General features: G+C 42.0%; 1 protein-coding gene across 2 annotated transcripts in view; it reads right to left on the bottom strand.

The window, feature by feature from the left end:
• Positions 1-19105, bottom strand: part of LOC113983912 (BMP/retinoic acid-inducible neural-specific protein 3) — a 166384-nt gene that overhangs the window by 18205 nt on the left and 129074 nt on the right. For both annotated transcript variants that reach the window (XM_027713513.2, XM_027713514.2), the window contains exon 7: positions 8109-8331. In XM_027713513.2, coding sequence (XP_027569314.1) covers positions 8109-8331 — 223 coding nt within the window. The remainder of the gene's footprint in view (positions 1-8108; positions 8332-19105) is intronic.

The raw sequence follows: 19105 nt of genomic DNA, 5'->3' as shown, positions 1-19105 counted from the left end.
AAATAAATGGATACTCCAGATACTGTTTCACGAGGGAGAAGGGGGAACAAAGCCCAACTTTCTGCTTCTCAGAACTGGACTGTACAGAGGAAATTCGCTTTTCAACAGAATATGTGATTTCCCTTCTTATAACCCTGTTACTCTTAGAAACAAGCCCACAAGAAAGTCATGAAATTACTTCCTTGAGCCCTGTTCTGCTGTTGCACCTCTATGCACTGTGTCCTTCAAAATGCCCAAATATCCAGCAGTGATATGAAATGCGTGGGCAAGGCGAGTCCCATCTGCTGTGCCAACGTTTTGTCCTTTTACAGGACAGACTGTTTGCCACTGCACTAGTGTTTGGAGATTCAGAAATGAGATTTTAGTGTTGCAAGCCTTGGAACAAGCTGTAATACAGCACCCTGCAGTATTGAATCAATATCACATCAGATCAGACTATACCTGTAGAACTTCTTTCCTGTCAGATGATTCCTACCGAGATGATTTTCTCTTTTGAGCATCCTGGGACAAAATGTAAACCACAATTGCTGCAGCACTGCTCTCAGGGGACAGTTGCACTGGTAAGTATTTTATAGTTTAAAAGGGCAAAACCTGGGCGTGGAAACGTGACTTAATTCCACATATTGCACAGATGGTGTTTCCAGAGCACGGGAGCAGGAATGCTCCTGCCCTGTGACATTAATATAAAGTGCCTCCTCATTTCACAGCACTTTCTGATGTGCTGAAATTACTTCATTCTAACGTTGCTATTCATCAGAAACATCAAAAGTGACATGGTGGGGAGGCTGGAAACATTTTCACGTGTAGCAGGTGGTCAAGAACAGCCTCTTTGAGTGCCGTAGTAAAGTGCTGCAACACCAGGAAACCAAATCTCCTTGAGAGAAATTTCCTACAAGGACAGAGGCCAAGAGCAGCTGCCCCATGTACACACAGCTCCTAAACCACGTGTGAAAACACACACACCCCCAAGAGTTTATCTCCTCACTGTTATCAGCCCTGTTATTTGCAGGGCTCCGGATCATATTTTTATGTGTGTCACGTTAGTTTTAAATAACTCTAATCCCCAATCCAATTAAAGGTATCACCTCAAAGCAGATCATTTGATTTCCTCTGAGAACAGATGCTGACTTATTATTCGTGTCAGTAAAGCAACCACTGCCAAACTGACCTTCATTTATGTCACACACTTTCATCTTATCACCTCCCTCTTCCGTGGCACACGACTTTCAGATGTGCACCTGGGCTGGCAGATCCAAGCCAGGGGCATTCCTTTACACTGAAACTTGGAAATCCATTTTTAACTCCCAAATGAAGTTTCTTAATTGGAACATTAACAATAATTATTATTAAATATACTATAATAACACAATCTATTATTATTATTTCTTTGTTCTTTCCTGGAACGATTTTTGTTTAGAAACATCTCAATGGCCCTTTGTACTTTATTAAAAGATGTTCAAAAACCAGACAAAATATTGGTTTTTCAGCACCTCTTGTTCAGAAGCATCATCTACACCAGAGGAGCTTTTGCTGCCTTACACCCCCTTTCCATAACAATTTTCATCCAGACTCACTGCTCGCTCTCATTCCAGCAGCTTGTTAAGTGATGGATAATTAGATTTTTTTTTTTCTCTTACATCCAATGCCACAAATGTGCTTTGAGAAGAAAACTCTCTGCGTGATGCACTGTGAAATTTTCACATCTTGAACCCTGGTGGAAGGTTTTATTCCTTACTAATTTTGTGCCTGTGAATCAATTACACTCACAGCAAAGCAATCTACAGTAGCTGATAACCAGCTCTGGGATGTAAGGAACTAATCCTGGGTTACATCCTGAGGGAATGGGATTAATCTGCACTATCCTTTTTATTTTTTATGTATTTTGTTCTGAAACATTCTGAAGGAAACAGGTTTCAAGGCCTCAACATTCTTCTGGACCGTGTTACAGATGCTGTAAAAAAGTCATCCATTTTAAATGTTTTTCTGCACATGGACTGAAGGGAACACTAAGATACAAGTCCCTTCTCTGACGTGTTTTTAGAGTATTCAGGCCCTGTTGCCCTTCTAGGGCATGTGAAATTTTTGCTCTGTGAAATTCAAAATGAAGAGAAAAATGAGAAAATGTAAATTCCTGGCTCTTCCTCCTGTCATAGCTGCCTGTGGTGCATTCTGGGGGAAATTCCAAAATAAAAATCTGGTTTTAAAAAGCAGAATTCTTTCTGAAGCTCTTCTGTTTGATGGGGCTGTTCACTGCCTCTAGTGATGAACTCCTTCTAAGTCTGCATTAGATTCAGAGTATGTTCCTTAAAAAAAATAACCTTTGTGGAGACAAAGACATGCTTCAAACATAAGGCTGCCAAGAATGACTTTTCTTTCAGAAAGAGAGTTTTTTATATATTAAAATAATTTATTAATCTTTTTCAAAATTATTAAGGAGTTTTGTCTGTATTTATTGTCAGCTTCTGTTACCAGAATAAGATCCTTTAAATATCTGGCTGGACTATTGGTAGAACCACCCCCTTCACTGTAAATTAGATGGTAATATTAAGCATCCAGACTTTTCAAAAATTCAAATACCAACAGTTTATTCAAGACTTCATGCTTTTGTGTGCACGTGTCATACCTTGGTCTTTTAAGATGGAAATTCTTATTTACTTAAGATAACCTTCATTTGCAGTTTGTTGCAGCGGGTTTTCACTTTGTTATTATGCAAGGAAGATGCAAATTTTTTTGCACTGACCTATTGTTGGATTTACATTATGTTTCTCCTTTTAATATTTTTGTTTGTGTCTTTATTAAATCACAGTTTGTGCTGATTAAATTTGGCCTCAGGAGATGCTTTTTCATTATGAAGTGATTTAAACTGCATACAGATAAGGTTCCTACACAGAGCAATGTACTGGACTGAGTGCACTCACTCAAAGGGATGACATTAGTCAAGGAACCCACTGAAATGACACCAAAAAGAGTGAAATCAAGTGCTAGACTGGCACTTCTGAAGGAAGAAATGAAAGCTTCCCCCAGTCTTTAATGTCTTTCAGTAGTGTTTGACTATTAAATCAAATCAGAGGAAACCATTGCTCTCCTTCTCAAAAAAATATTTGGGAAAGTGAAGATTCTCCTTCCCCACCAAGTCTCTCAAGCGCAGAGATTCCGGTTTTCCCCCTTTGGTTCCACGACGTGGGTGGGTGTGGGTGCTCTGAGGCACTGCCAGCAGCTCAAGGGTCTGTTCCTGGGATTTTCAGCTTCTCAGCACGTAGTCACTGCCTTTGAAACGAAACCTTGCTGCGGTGTCACCCCAAACAGAAAGAAACCCAACTTTCCCTCCCCATAACAGAGTGACCAAGGTACAGCCATGACTCTGCTTTACCTCTTCCCCTTGCCACGTGTGACCTGTGCTGACATCCCTATGGAGTTCAATCATATTTCCTTATTCCCTTCACTTATTTTGTCTTTGAAAAACGAAAAGGTTCGACCTGCAGGTGATGATGGCATGACACACTCCCAGATGTGCCCCTGCAGTGCTGGTGGAGTCCCAGTGCTCAGCCCAAGCTGTGAGAAGGTTTCCCCTTCACAGGCAGCAAAGCCTGTACTAGAACACCACTTTCTGACCTCCCTTGAGAAAGATGCTGCTGGGAGGGAGAGCTTGGACTAACTTAAGGACCAGGATAGTCCTTTTCTCAGGGTAGGAGCACTTGACAACAGACACCACGTGCAAACTGTTTCCCAAGATTAATAATTGTTCCCTGTTGAGTTCCAAAATATGGTATCTGCAGACAGAAATTTGAATGGTCTCTGCAGAAGGCCATGGGGAACAGAAGATGGAAAAACCCCTTTTCACAGACTTCATCTCTGTGGGCTCTTCCTGCCTTCTTCAACGGGATGTAAAAAGACTCCTTACATGATGTTATCACATGCCCTGCCTGAGTCAGAGAATCTACATCCTGATCTCAGCAGACCTCTGCATAAAACCCATTGTGTTCCCCCCTTTGCACGTGTATACTCTGCATCCCTGGCATCCTGTGGACCCAACACCTAACCCCCCTGTAAAATCCCTCAAGATAAAGTAAGGTTTTTCCCATAAGGTAACTCCTAAGACCCCAAGATGTATTAACCTCGGTTCTCCCCTCATGTCATCCTTGTGAAACCCCCCAATTTTAATACATGAATATGTAAACCCCTCCGTTAAATATGTACGCCCTAAACCCTTTAAATATAAAGTTTTATGTCCAACAAAGGATTCCAGTTTTCTTGCCTCCCTGGGATCCTCACAGCATTATTGACCTTTGCAGTTCCTCACACGTGGTCCTAACCCGGCGCGGGGAGCTCGGGGCACACGCGTGGTTTTACACCTCAGCTGGATTCCTGCACACCAAAACACGTCCTGCTCCCAGCACTGCTCCAACCCCCCTCCCACCTGCATTCCCCAGCACCTCCGGGCTCCTGCCCAGCACCCCGAGCCCCGTCCCACCCACCCCGCTGCCCAGAACTGCGGCAGGAGCTGGCCATCTAGTGGAACAACAACTGCTGCATGAGGTGGCCCCTGGCCAAGAAAACCCGGTGACACTGCAGGTTTGTCAGGCTGATGTGTCAGTGCGACGAGAACACGCCGGTAACGAGCGCTCCAGCCTCTGGAAGCAGCCGAGCCTCAAATTCATGGAGGCAGCAGCTCATCCTATTACCCCGCAGAACGAGTTTCTTTTATTTATTTTTTTTTTTAATCTTGTTTTTCTCTTTATCACTCAAAATGGAACGTTTGATCATTCCGTCCCTCTGCACGAGATGGGAACGGGTTACCTGCACAGCAAATTCCCTGCTCCTTGTTGGCTTTGAGTTTTCAGTTGGTGCTTTTCCTTGAGCTCAGACAACCACTAAATACTGCACTGATTACAGAAAAGGGTTCATTAATTCAGGTGAATTTTAAGAGTTACATTCAGCAGTGCCATAATGGTTTATAATGGAAATCTATGGACTTCTGATGGATCTTGGCGTGACTTGGCTTTCAGGAAAAAGAACATGTTAATGAAAGCAAGTTTAAAAGCTGGGCAGAACATCTGGAACTTGAAGAGATTTGCAATTAACAGAATAAAACAAAAATACTAATCCTGTTCCCGACCCCCCTGTACACAAAACTGCTGCAGTAAATTGCTCTGATCGCAAGTAGAAACTGAAAGAAAACTATTTATACTTTATTCCAGCTGAAGAACATGAACTGTTTCAAAAATGAGACACGGGAATGGAGTTTCTTTGCTTGCAAGTTAATTGAGTCTTTTTTGCTATGAACAACGACATTAGGAGAGGATTCAATGCTATTCTGGTTTCGGGATTGGAAAATTAAAATATTAATGCAATTTAGTCTCATGATTATTAAGTGGCCTGGAACTCAGGAAACATGAAATAAGTTACAAGAATTTCTGTCTAACTCATTAATTAAGTCTCATTTAAAAACAATCAGGCCAACAATTTGGTTTATGTTCAGTTAAAAAGTTTTGTGGCCAGAGAAAAGAGAAGAGTACTTTCAGTAATTAATGATAACCTTGACTGTGTGTAGGAGCTCCTCCAAGCATGACCAAACGATTTCTGGCAGACTACACAGATAAACCCCACTAAAACTCAAGGCTCAGAGTCAGTTTTCATGAATTACATTAAACTTTTAGGACATACCTCCCAGTTTCATGAGAGGGAAAAATCAACTCTCACTTTTGACATATTCCTTTAAAAATCCTCTGTACATGTCTTTTATTGAGTAGTGAAATACAGTGTAAAAGTCAACATCAGCAGAGTTGTTTTTTACTCACTGCCAGCACCATGACCTTTATTGAAAACTGAAGCATTGCCTGTTTAATCTGCATCTGAAAAGACAAGTGCCTAAAAAATGCAATTTAAAATAGTATTTACACCTTCATTAGCTCAGTCTAATTTCCCTTTCCATAATAAAATTCACCCTTAACTATCACTAGCAGAGCCCAAACACTAATCTGAAGGAGCTGTTTAGAAAACCTTCTGTTCCAATTCCCCCTTCTTGTTTCTTTGAAGCCCAAACTACTCGTGGCACACAGAATCATAGACTGGCTTGGGCTAGAAGGAATCTTAAAGATCATGAAGCTGTGGGTTTTTTTGCTTTTATTTCTATCTTCCCGTAAACACAAAGGAAAAAAAAATGAGTCCTGGGGTTTGGTTCTCTTCTCACACTCGCTGCCTGCCAAGATGCCTGATTTTACAGCCTGAGGGATGGCTCATGTTTCTCCCTGGCATGACTCAGGGATTCATTCTCCACTGCATCACCTGCTATTCATTTGCCTGCTTACCTGTTGACAGGTATCAAAAAATTCAGGACCTTATTTGGGTTAGATGTATCCTCATCATGAGCAGTATCTGAAAACTCTTCTGTCAATACCTGTGTTTCCTTCCTCCTCCCTCTCAGTCTTTTCACCACTGATAATCCTTTAGCCACTCTTTATCTTGGTCTATCAGAGTGGTTTTTTAACCAGGTTTGGACATTAAACCAGTTTCTTTTGACCTTTTCCCCTTGCTTCTCAGTTTAAAGCTCTTCTTATCAGCCATAAAAGCCTGGATGTCAGAAGGCAATTTTCCCAGATAGGCAGATGGAATCCAACTTTGAACATGCTCCCTTTTAGCAAACACATCCCACTGGCTACATATTCCCAAGCCTGCCTTTAACATTGATTTTGAGTCATCTGCTGATCATCATTCCATCATACAACCAATTTCCCTCTGTGCTGACTAGAAAAAAATTAAGATAATCTCTATAAAGAGACACAATTAACTAAAAAATGGTGGTATTCCTAAGCTAGAGATGCCTTGCAAAATTTAACTGGGATGAAGGTTTGGTGCAATTCCCTGTAAAACAGTCAAACTCACTGCTTTACTGATGGCAGCCAAAGGTTGCCTCACAACCCTGCAGAGGTTGTTTTGGAAGACCTGATTATTTAAACATTTTTAATATATTATATTAAATTTCGGTGGGGAAAAAAAAATACTGAGGCTGGGTTGTTTCTTGTGCTTTAAAAAGCTCTGGGTTCCTGCTGAAGTGAATCATCTCTTTGGCAGGATGCTCATCCAGGCTGTGCCCAAGACACACAGGAGAGGATACTGAAGCACTGCAGTGATTGCACAACCCTTCTGAGCAGAATGTTTTCTAATTATGAAATGACCCTACAAGTGAAAACCACATTTTTTTTGTTTCAAGCACAAAGCACAACATGTAGAAGAAGGGCAGCATGAAAGCCACAACAACTGTCTCCTGAAAGAAGGGGAAGGGCCACCAGCAGGCAAAGAGGGATTGATGGAGCCTGAGCTTGCAATAGATGAAGAGCTGAAAGCAGGGGAGTGTAAAGTAGCCCTGGCAGTTCTGGAACACTGACCCAAAACTAGATTTCTTTAAAATCAATGGAGACACGTGCTAAATGCAGGAGTTACTGGACTATCCCATGATGCTTGTGCTCAGAAGAACAATGTCCTTAAAAGCTCATTCATTCCACATTTCCTACAGTGTCACTCCACTAATTTCAACAAAGCAGTTTTCGACCAGCAATCACCTCTCCCCACTTTATGCTAATGTAGATCTGACTGGCTGCCTTTCAGGAACTCTGTTTCTAGGAAGGAGTGAAACACTTTTCTTTCCTTAGGCATCCTTTCGAACCTAATTCATATCTGACAAACGAGACAAGAAATCAATTGTGTGCAGTGTACGCTGGATAACGACCCACAAAGGTCCCAAAATAGCCCTGCTCACTCCAGGAGAGGTGCTCAGTGTTCGCTGTGAGAGTGTTTGGCACCGTCACATCTGGCCCAGTGCCACTGAAAACACGGCTCTGGAAAACAGGGGGACCAAGTGGGATGAATGTGTGCACTCACGTGCTTTCTGAGTTGCCCCATGTACTCCACAGCCACAAACAAATGAGGATTTATCCTGACCTTGCCACCATATTTAGGAAAACACAAACAGAGGGATATTGAAAGGTGGGACTCCCCACAACCACAAGGACTGCACGTTGTGCCTGCGCCACTCCCGCATCCGCGCCCCGAGGAGATTTCAGGGTCAAGAGAGCAGCTGGGATCCCCCGGCATTCCATGGGCTCCCTTACCTCTGCCTTGGCATGCGGATCAGGGGCTGCTTGTGGCACCTCTTGCTGAGGCCAAAGAGCTTGTGCACCGTCCTCTGGGCCTTGAGGAACAGCTGCCTCATGCTGTTCTCCAGCTGCTCGTAGCGCCGCTGGAAGTTGGAATCCATCGTCCACAAGTGCATGACAGCGGAGGTGTTCAGGAAGTAGTTCATGGGCAGCCTCTTCATGAACAACTTGAATTCATCTGAAAGAAACAATTAATGGTCTTTAATGACGTATCGTGGTTATTCTTGCAGCGGAAATTAATGTCTGCTTTGGTTTTTCCTGAGCTAATTTTTATAAATTTGATCTTCTGAAATTTTAACTTTTTCGAAGCTGAAGGGTGACTGCACTTTTGTTGGTGATATTAGAATGAAGCCATTCTAATATCTAATATTCATGTCATTTTTAACCTGATATTAAAACAAATACAAGCACTTATTTCTAAACCTGAACAATATGAAGATGAAGTAAGAAACAGAGATTCTTACCTTCAAATCTAGGATCTGAAAGTAAATGCCCATTTAATGATTGATGTATACTGACTCATTTGAGGATCAGAAACTGTTTTAAAAGAAGTGTATTCCAATGCTTAGGAAATGCAAATAAATGTGATTTTACAGGCCATTTCTCTTATATACATGTTATTTCACCTGAGACAAGCCATTAAATCAGACTTTCAAAAGCATTTACAATTAAAATGGAGCCTTTCAAAGGATTTTATGATACTTCAGAATTTTATGACACTTCAAGAATGTCCCCATAACTTCTTTTTGACTCCAAAGTGGTGAAAAGGAGCTCTTCAATCACAAGGTCACTGGTACTGGGAACCTGCTCTGCTTTATGATTTGTTCTGGTAGCTCAGTTCACATAAGACACGTGGAGAGAACCTTATTAACAGAAGTTTATTAATCAGTGAGTCTGTTTTCATAAGTAGGATAATTTGCAAGTTGATTTATAACTTCTGAACCCAAATAAATGTTCATTAAAAGGGCTCTAATTACTGGGGGGAAAATATGAGAACAAGTAGCACACTCGAATGCACGTTTATCCCTTTTCCTCCTTGTTTCCATGGATTAGCCCATTTCCCTGTCTGCCCTCCTGCCTCCTGCTCTCCTTCCACCCTTCACAATCCATTTTTTTCTTTCAGCAAAGTCACTCATCCCACAGTTTGGCTTTCACCCTGCCAGATGCTCCTTTTGGGTAGTCTGCACTTCAGCAGACTATGTGACAAAAAGTGATCCAAGTGCCTGAAGTAGCCTCCCTCTTAAAACTAAAATAATCATAATATTTAACATTGCTGTAATTTTAGGATGCTCGTGGGAGAGGGCTGAGTGGGGAAAATGTCTGCTCACATCAAAGAACACTCCCTTACCATCATTGCTCATAAGTCTTTTGGTTTTACTTCAGCTTTTTTAACATGTTTACACAAAGCAGGCAAAAATACTTTCTTTTTTTTAGTGGTGGAGAAGAAACATCTTTTGTAAATAAGCTGTAAAGGCCCTTGACCACATCCTGAGGGACACGGGGCACGGATGGAGCAGAACAGTCCCACTTTTGCTTTTCCCATTCCTTAATTTTGTCTAAGTTGGTTTTAATCCTTCTTGGTCCAACAAGAGGATCTCTTCCTGGCAACTTAACACTTGGAAAATCTACATTACCAGACAAGCATCTCTGTGAATCTTAGTACAGTTTTGGGAAAACTGGTTGCCTGTTTTCTCCTTCCCGGGTGACAAGCATGCCTTTCACAGAATTATAGAATAGTTTGGGTTAGAAGGGACCTTTAGGGTCATAAGCAGAGACACCTTCCATTAGATCAGGCTGTTTAGAGCCCCAATCAACCTGACCAGTCGCTGTCTCCTCACACTGCCCTTCCAGTCCTCAATTGCCCTCAGGGTTTGCACAGAAGATATGAGAGAGGGTTATATCTGGCTTGTCTGAAGCAACCACAGTCACATTGGTAAAGTCCTCCAAGGTTAAAGATTTAATAATTTTAAAAAACTGGTATTTTTAAAAAAAAAAAAATAATAGCAAATAAAGTTAACTGAACAGACACAAAGTATGTCCTTTGGTTAAGCACAGATCTGCAGTTTGTAAAAATCAGACAGGTTCTACTAAACTGAGAGGAGTGGGGGGTGTGTATATATATGTGCTCTGACACCTTGGGAGGATTAGGTCCCAAAGCCACTCTCCTGACTACCTGTTTTAATCACTAACTTCTCATTTCCCTTCTGCCCCTCTGAGACACTGGGATATCTACTTAAAATGAGCTCCACGAAGCCCAAACAAACCCAGCTCCCTGAAGAGACAACAGGCTCAGAAGATGCCTTTTCAGCTCTCATGTTGCTGTAATCACTTATTTAAGGAACACTGTCACTTTGCTGTCCCCTGCACTGAGCTCTACAGCCAACAACTCATTGGGTGCAGTGTTTAGGAGCGATAAGGAGGGTTTACACTCTTCCACTTGCACTGCAACAGCATTGCCAATAAGAAAAGGTTTCTTTTTCTCCCTGTAATAAACATCATCTTTGGCTACCCCTGTGCCCTCTCTGATCCTGTTAATGAGCTCTGTAGTGCAGGTAAAGGAGAGGCAGAGATAAAAGGAGCACTGTTACAGAGTGCCTGCTGCATGCAAAAAAAAAAGGGGAAGATAATGTGCCCATATCTTAAACAGACACATTTCATGATCTGTGAAACTACAACATGAACTCCTAACACCGAGAGATGATTAAACTATTACACTCTAATCAACACACTGTGCCAGCCATTCCTGAGGATTAACAGCCAGTATTACAGTCCTGGGGGCCGTAGGAACGGATACTTCTAAAACACACAATCATGGAACACTCTGAGCTGAAGGGACCCACAGGGATAACTGAGTGCCACTCCTGGCCCTGCACAGGACACCCAAGAATCCCACCCTGCCACCTGATGCCACGAGCAATCTGATTCCTGCACCTGCTCTTTCGTTGTCAATTTTATATATTCTTAACTGATTGCAAACAAGGTAAAAATGGCTGGTCAAACAAGTGCATTTTCTGACTGTTTGTGTCTGTCTGTCACGTCCCCCTTTCTGCCAGGTAAATCTTCCTCGTATGAACAGCGTCTGGAGTTTGAAATGGCATCCAATAGTTCAGGGGGAAAGAATAAATGAGAAATATCATAATGGGACCGAAGAGTGCTGCTAAAATCAGATGGGTATCAGACATATTTAGGCTGTGATAAATACCCAGAGCTGCAGGGATGTAACTCGCTGTTATTTGGTACCAGAGCAGGCTCAGTGCTCAAGGCAGTGATTAATATTCTGCACATGGAGCTGGCAAAGGCCACAAAAACACAGGAAGCCTCATCAAGGGGGTTGATAGTGCTCTGCTACATGGAAAAAAAGGTGCCTGCTCTGTGTTGGAAGAGAACCAAGAGAATCTCCTGATTTCTCTGCAGGGAATATTTTACATAGCCCTGGTATTTTACCCCAAGGACTATCCCACCTACAAGACCACGCACACTTCTGGTTTTGTTCTAGCTGAGGTTGGGTGGTTTGTAGAACTTTTCCAGGCTACCAAATGTCTATTTTTTTTCTTCTTTTTTTTTTCCTGTTGGCTCCTATTCTGGCTGAAATTAATGATGACATATGTGCACATGTGAAAAAAAAAAAGGGAGGGGAAAATCTAGATACGATTTAGGAGAACGTAAAGCAAAACACAGCTTGAAAATAATCTGCATTTGCTGATATGTTGGGAAAGAAATTGTTTCACTGCAGAGTAAACTGAAAGAAATGTCAGCCACCTTCTCTCAGTCTCCAGAAACGACAGTTTCTGGGAAGATGACATTCCATCAAGTTTTATTCTGCTGTTTAATTTAATGTCATATTCTGATGAGCCTTTTTACCTAAAGTGAAATAATTTAATCTTATGGAGACAAAACCTTTAACATTGTGAATTACAACATAATTTTCAGTAAATATATAACCCTGTCTAATAGTGGATTACATCACCTACCCAAAATTAATTTTATTTTTTTTAAAAGAATATTCCAAAATTTGGAAAAAGTAGCCTGACAATAACTGAAAAAGTTTAAGAATCCCTTGTTGACTGAAACATACTATTCACAACAGGCTTACATATAGTCTATGTACTTTCTAAAATTTATAACAATTTGGACTTTAGTGGGTTCTTCCATTTAGCAAAGTTCAGTAAAAGTATGTCTGTAGGAGAAAACCACTTTTCACATCATACTGTGCTGTCAAAATCCACCATTAGACAGCAATTGTAATGGGCTGCTTTGTCATTTCTCTAAATGATGCTTTAACAAAACATTTTTCTCCCTTAAAAATCTGTACATCTGTCATCTGTGCATAAATCCTCTGGTTTTAATCGAGTTCTTCCACTTGCTCTAAAGGTATGAAAGTTCTGCCCTCCCAGTCTAGAAGGGCTTAATACCTCGTGGAAAAACTGTTTTGCTTTGTCTCTAACAAAAGTGTTACAGGAGGATTAAGGCCAATGGACAAAAATCGACTTTAACAAGGGAGGGTGTGATACTTTGTTGAACAAAGATGATGTTTTGGTAAAATGAGTGTGCTTTGTACCAATTTCAAACTCAGCCGAAGTGGATTCATGTTCTCCAGGGCATTTCATCTTTTCCCACTCTCCTGATGAGAATCACTTGCAAATGACCATCGACTGTCTCCAGAGCTGCTGCAGGACACCAGCTCTGCTCTCCAACCACCAGGAGAGGAGCACGTGGGAGTTCAGACTTCCAAGGAAACACGATCTCCTGCTCCAGGCAGGTCTGACAGCAGCTGAGCTTGCTTGAGCCCAGTCAGGTTTTGGGCTTGGTCCAGTGAGGTTTTGGGAACTGCTGTAATCAAGACTCAACTGCCCTCATGGAGAAAACATTTCTCCCTATCCCCAGTGTGAATCTCTCGTTTCAGTTTGTGCCTGTTGCCTCTCAGCACACAGAACCTGGCTCCCTCTGGATCCCTCCCTGCACACAAGGGGGATGCTCTGAGTCCCCTGAAGTCTCCGTGCCCAAGGCTGACCAAACCCTCCTCCTGGGGCCTCTGCTCCAGCCCCCACCTCCCTGGGGTCATCACTGACCACCCTCTGGATTGCTGATGCCTTTCCTGCACTGTGGAGCCCCAAACTGGCTGCAGTGTCCGAATGTGGGCTCAGAAGTGCTGAGGCTACTCCCCTCCTTGATCTCCTGGTCCTTCTTCACCTCTTTGGTCCCCCCCAGGATGTGCTGCCCTGGGTACTGTGAGGCCACCACGCTCTCTCCCCCTGACTTGCTGCCCCCAGGAGCTTGGCTCGAGTGGCTCCCCAGGACACTCAACCTCTTCCACACTCACAGATCCAGGGGTGGAAAAGGAGCCGTTTTCCCGGTGCCAGGAGTCACAAGGCTCCTGTTCCCCCACCTGACAGGCTGCATGTGCCCCCTGAAGGAGCACAGACCCCCCACCCCGTGCAGTGAGGGCTCGTGCTTGGCTCTGCCACCCCCTCTCTTTTCTCCCTCTTCCCCGGGGCTCTGTAGAGGGAATTCTGTTCCCTCTCTGAACAGGGAGATGATATTCCAACATGAGATGATATTCCAAAGGTAAGGCGGGTGTCTTTCCAGATTCCTGCCTGAGACAGGAAAAACTACTTAAGGAACTTGAAACTTTAATTAAAAAAAAAAAAAAAAAAAAGAATCAGCTGCAGTTTTAGTTCATTTGTGGTGTGCTTTTCCTTCACAGTAACCTGCCTCCTTGCCTGTGTTAATCATTTGCCTACACCCTGTTTTAATACCACTCCAGCCTTCCTTTGGCACAATTCATTCCAAGCCAAAACAAACAGATAGGACTGCATAAGGAAAAGCAGCAACAGTCAGGACCAAGAAGAATATTCAGACCAAAAGCTCTCCTTGAGAAGCACTTTGGAAGTGTCTCCAGTAGCTCCAGCAGTTTATTTACCCACAGGGAAGGTGATACAGAGGAGCAAAGCAAACCATCCAGCCCTGCTCTGTGTCCATCTCAGGGCTGATTGTCTGCTGAGGCTGTAAATTAGCCTAAATTTAATATAAATACGGGGTGATTTTTCTCACAGGTTAGAAGCTGGAAAGAATTAATTGTCAATTAATCCCATCTCAAAGCTCAGGGAAACTGCTAGAGCTCCTCATGTCACCACAAAGACAAACAACCGTGCAAAGAAAAGAAAAAGAAAAGCCATCTTGTGAAAGGATTTTTAGCATTCCAAAATTGTCTTAAATCTTTGGAGATTTTCTGAAATTCTCCAAATGCATCTAATTCCTCTGAAACCCTCCTAAAGGGAACACTGCGAAGTTTTCCTCTTTTACTTCGCTTTGAATCAGTCAAAATGCTTCATTTTGGCAGAACTGAAATTTTTTTATGGTTACGTCAACCTTTAATTTTGTGTTATAACATAAAAGTTATGAGGTAAAAAAATGACAAAAATTAATAAACATTGCAAAATGAAGGTCAAAAGCTTTACTGTATTCTTAAAAAAAAAAATCAGAAAAACAAAAAAACCCATAATTTTGCAATTACTGGAAGATTGTTCCTGGTTGTTTGGTTGTTTTTTTTTCAGAGCAGCTGCCTCAATGTTTTATAATATTCTGGATATAAATCTTTATCTCTGCTACAGTGCAACTGCATTTTCTGTTTAGACTGCAAGCTCTTCAGAGAAGAGCCTGGCTCTTATTATATCTTTATAGGGCAGTTAGCACAATAGATCCCAAATTTAATTGTTGCAATTTATTAGAAATAATAACAATAAATTTGCCTGTGGCTCCAGGCAACTGCCCCCTCCTTGGAGCCCTCTGTGGGAGCTGCAATTAGTGTGAGGAGAAAGAATTCTGGGAGGAATGATCTCATAATCCCCCTTTTATCACACTTTTTACTGTCCTGGCTGTGAAAACCTGCAGCTCTCACCGTGTGACTGTGGTGTTATCATTCCCCTCCCATAACAACGCTTTTCAAATTGTAATCAGGGCAATAAATATGACAGCAAGTCAAATGCCAGTGTCAGCTGTAAATCAAACCACAAAGCTGGTGTCCTGAGAGGATGTAAAGCTGCAGGACCTACATTTCCAGGATTGCTGTTCATTAAAGGGCTGCCTCCAAATTGTGTAGGTGTTATTAAAGAGATTTATAAAAGATAGATGTTTTTAAAAACATCCTTCCATGAGTCAAAAGCCCGGGGAGAACAAAGTCCTAAAATGAACATATATTTGTTTTTATGTTGCCGTGAATTTTAGTTCTTCATGATGCATTACTCAATTTGTCAAAGAAGTAGCAGCTGTTTTCCAAGAAATATATGTTGGAAAATAATCCAACTCAAAGAAGCAGAAGACTGCAGCTTGAAACAACTTTCTTTCTTGATAGAAGAGATAGTAAATCTGAATTTTCCTTCCCCCTTTCCCCCTTGTTAAGCTAAATTAGTCAGCTCCCCCAATAATTAAAATGTTTCCTTCTCCAAAGCAAAGGATTTCTACTTTAAACCTTCTGAAGGACACAGGGAAGGAAGGAAACGTATGGATGTTATTTTCCAACCTTAATGATTCTCTGATCCTATGACATATGTTACATGTGTTATATACATACCCACATGTGCATAGATATGAATATTACACAGTTAATGCAGGTAATGTCAACCTGTGAGAGGAACAGGAAACCACAAATCCTCCCCTTGCAAGCTTTGAAACTCTCCTGGTGCCAAATGAAGGCGAAAAAATGGCAGAGTCGAAATTGGTAGTAAAACCAGAATATCATCCTGTAAATTGTGGATTAATTCAGAAGTTCTGCTGGGCAGCAGCAAACAACCTTCCCTGGGCTCTGCTACGAGCTGGAAGGACTCACATTTCCTATAATCAAGTGACTCGCTTCTTATTCTCAATATAAATATGACCTTGACAGCAAGCTGACTTTTCAGAAGCCAAAAAGCCAGACTCCAACAGCTGTCCCTGTAAATCCCAGGATCTGAAGGACGTTCCCTTCATCCTGTCAGGTTTTCTTTCGGGTGTGAATTTGGCTCATCTCTCTTTTAAAAATGTTTCTATCGCTACCCTTCAAAGGGATGTTCCTTGGAATTCACACTAAGCTTTCACGAAAAATGTCTCAAAAATCTATCTATGGGTTACTTTGGATTTTTTTTTTTTTTTGTGAACACTTTGATGATTTCAGTATTGTTTCTAAGTAGTCCTGCAGCTGGGATGTTCCAGTGTCTATCATTATCTCTCTACAGAGCTATAAATGCACTCAGTGCATAAGATGTAATTCTTTTGAGTAGGCATAACTCCTGTCAGTCCAAAATTTACCTTCTCTGATCTCGATCATGCTGGGAACTCCTGCAGTTTGCAAACTGGGAAGGGTAAATAAACATGTAATGATTCACAGAAGGATAGATGAGGGAAGAGAATGAGTGAAACTGAAAAGTGTTCTTGGAAAACACATTGAAGTAAATAAGCAGTGTTAAGCTGTTCCAGGAGAAGATTTAAGAAGCTATGAATCAGAACAGACAACACTGCCCTGGAAGAAAAGAGAGGCCACAGAGTGACATCACTCTTAATAAAGCAAGCCCAAAGCTGCCAAGGCAGATTGGAATTCCACCAAGAATGAGGGGGTTTTGTCACTAGCTTTGAAGGGAATTACATTATGTCCTGTACATGGTGGACATAAGTAGAATTATATTAGATCAAGCCTTCTGCTCCTCCTCTTATTACAATGTCACCACAATGTTTGAAGGATCTGGGAGTGCAATGCCATGTAAAACTTTCAGTAAGTTGATTTGCCAGGTGCTGCTTTAGCAGGAGCTGTAAAGCGCTTTTACTTTTGGAACAGGGGCAATTGTATTGGCTGTACCCTACTTTTTGGAGTAGGAGAGGCACAACTGAGACACTGACTCTCTGAAGAAATTATGCACATCCCACCTGTTCACTCGATTAAAACAGTGACACCTCCACGGGGGTGGGAGAGCTGGGGAGGGGAGTTTTGGTCACAGAAGGAAGGGCAGCTTGGTGTATCTGCTCATGTTATTGATTAAACTTCCTGACAACCACAGAGGGAAGTTAATTACTGGGAGGCAAATTAACACCCTTGCAAGATAATAGCGAAAACAATAATTATATTAAGAACTCAGGAGGGCTAAGTTTTCTTGGCCTCGAGCCCGAAGCTGTGAGCACTTGTTTTAAAGCAAACCACGGCTCTCCTGCTCGGGGGCAAACGGTTTGAACCGTATTGATTGAGGTCTTTATTCTCCCTGATTAAAAAAGCACCTTCAGCTGCCAGTGAGTCAGTCCAGGCTGTTCACCAGGAGTCCTTCAATTAGGATTTGGGCGAGACTCACTTTGCATGGCAATGGGTCTGCTCTGGTCAGCAGAGGGACAGGCTGTGCCACCTGAGTGCCCTGGGCCAGCACCCCTGGGGTGTCCCTGCCACGGAGCTGCCAAGGACCCTCTGAGGGGCACGTTCCCCTGCTCCCCCGTCACTGAACACAAAGCTTCTTAGACAGCAAGGTCAAACTGGCCGAGTTTATAAACTGAAGAAATCCTCCAGCATTGAGCTTTAATTCCGGGTTTAATTTTTAAGCTCCTTTCACGTGCATTTTAATTGAATCACAGCAGCTGGAAAAGCAGGAACGTGTCACTGGACTGTGTAAGAGAGAACTCCTAGTGGGAACTGTCTTCAGTGCAAATGGTAGTGTGGGCCTCTGAGTTTACAGTCTGGCTGGGGTGCCAAGCCAAAGCCAGTCATCTTGTGACGTTATTTAAGATTTGAAATCTCAACATGGAGATCAAGAGTCAGTCTGGGCACTTTTCTTCCACTATAAATGCAATAAGTTTCTTCTGCTCAGAGTGTACATACGGTAACACCTCTCTTTAAACTGACATTTCCAAATCGTGCCTGCAGTTACCTTCTGCCCTTTTACTGCCTTTTAGTCATTTGGAACAGATATAAACGAGACATTTGGTACATTAACTATGTTTTAAAATGTCTGTCCTAGGATGCAGTTTCTCTTTGAGTATTTTTGTGGGTTTTAGGTGGGGGAGTTGCTGGTTATTTTCTCTTCTGGGCTGGAAGAATCACAGAGAACACTGTCAATGCCAAGATAATTTTTAGCTAGTGATTAAATGGCAGTCTGAAATTTTTTAAAGCAATATCACTGTAGTTTATACAGGAGTTATTGAGGGCACTGTTAAGAACATTATTACCGCTGGTAAGAAGGGAGAAGGCTGGAACCCAGGTCAGTGTCTACATGATGGAGTCAATCTGCAAGTTGGCAGCTGGGAAGAATTACCTTTTTACTTGTCAGCCAGGTGACTTTGATTTGAAGATAGTGAGAGGCAATCAAAAGGAATCCCGTGGTGTCCACTTCTGCTAAAACGATTTTAAGAAAGAATTTGTGCCACAGCAAGAGCAAAAATCTGTGCCTTAACTGGGCTGGCAAACAAAGTTATACTGGATTTTTCTGCCTAGAGAGAGGGATTTTTGAGGTTAAACATCACAGGCGAAATGCAGACTGGCTGCAGCTTTTCTGGAGCCCTCCATCAGAAAGAACCCAACACACCATAATCACAGCAGTATTTTAAAATACTTGTCTGATGGAGAGGAGGAGAAAGAAAGCTCCACCTGAGGGACAATGTTGCATTCCTTAATGCACTGCCAGGAGAGAATTATATGACCCATAATTGATTCCAGAACTTCAGCTGACACTGGTATATGAGAGGATGAAAAAGCCAGTACCTAACTGATGATGTGGAATTCTTGCCCCCAGGTTTCCTGCATCTTTATGTTGTGATTCACGTTTGACCTTGAAGATATGAGTTTGTCTTTAGCTCTCATCACAATGCATTTTGTACACCAGACATCTAAGATTTCCATCTTCAGCACTGGACAATCTGTTTAAATTTATTTACATGGGTTTTTTTTTACTTTAAATTTAGTCTATTTAAATCTAAGTCAAGGATTTAACCTCACATTTTGTTTA

This window comes from Pipra filicauda, unplaced genomic scaffold (genome assembly GCF_003945595.2).
Source record: "Pipra filicauda isolate LSUMZ 115617 unplaced genomic scaffold, ASM394559v2 scaffold263_size1117673_pilon, whole genome shotgun sequence".
Classification (NCBI taxonomy): Eukaryota; Metazoa; Chordata; class Aves; order Passeriformes; family Pipridae; genus Pipra; species Pipra filicauda.
Note: the sequence above shows the minus strand (reverse complement) of the source record. Positions and strands in the feature narration are given on the sequence as shown.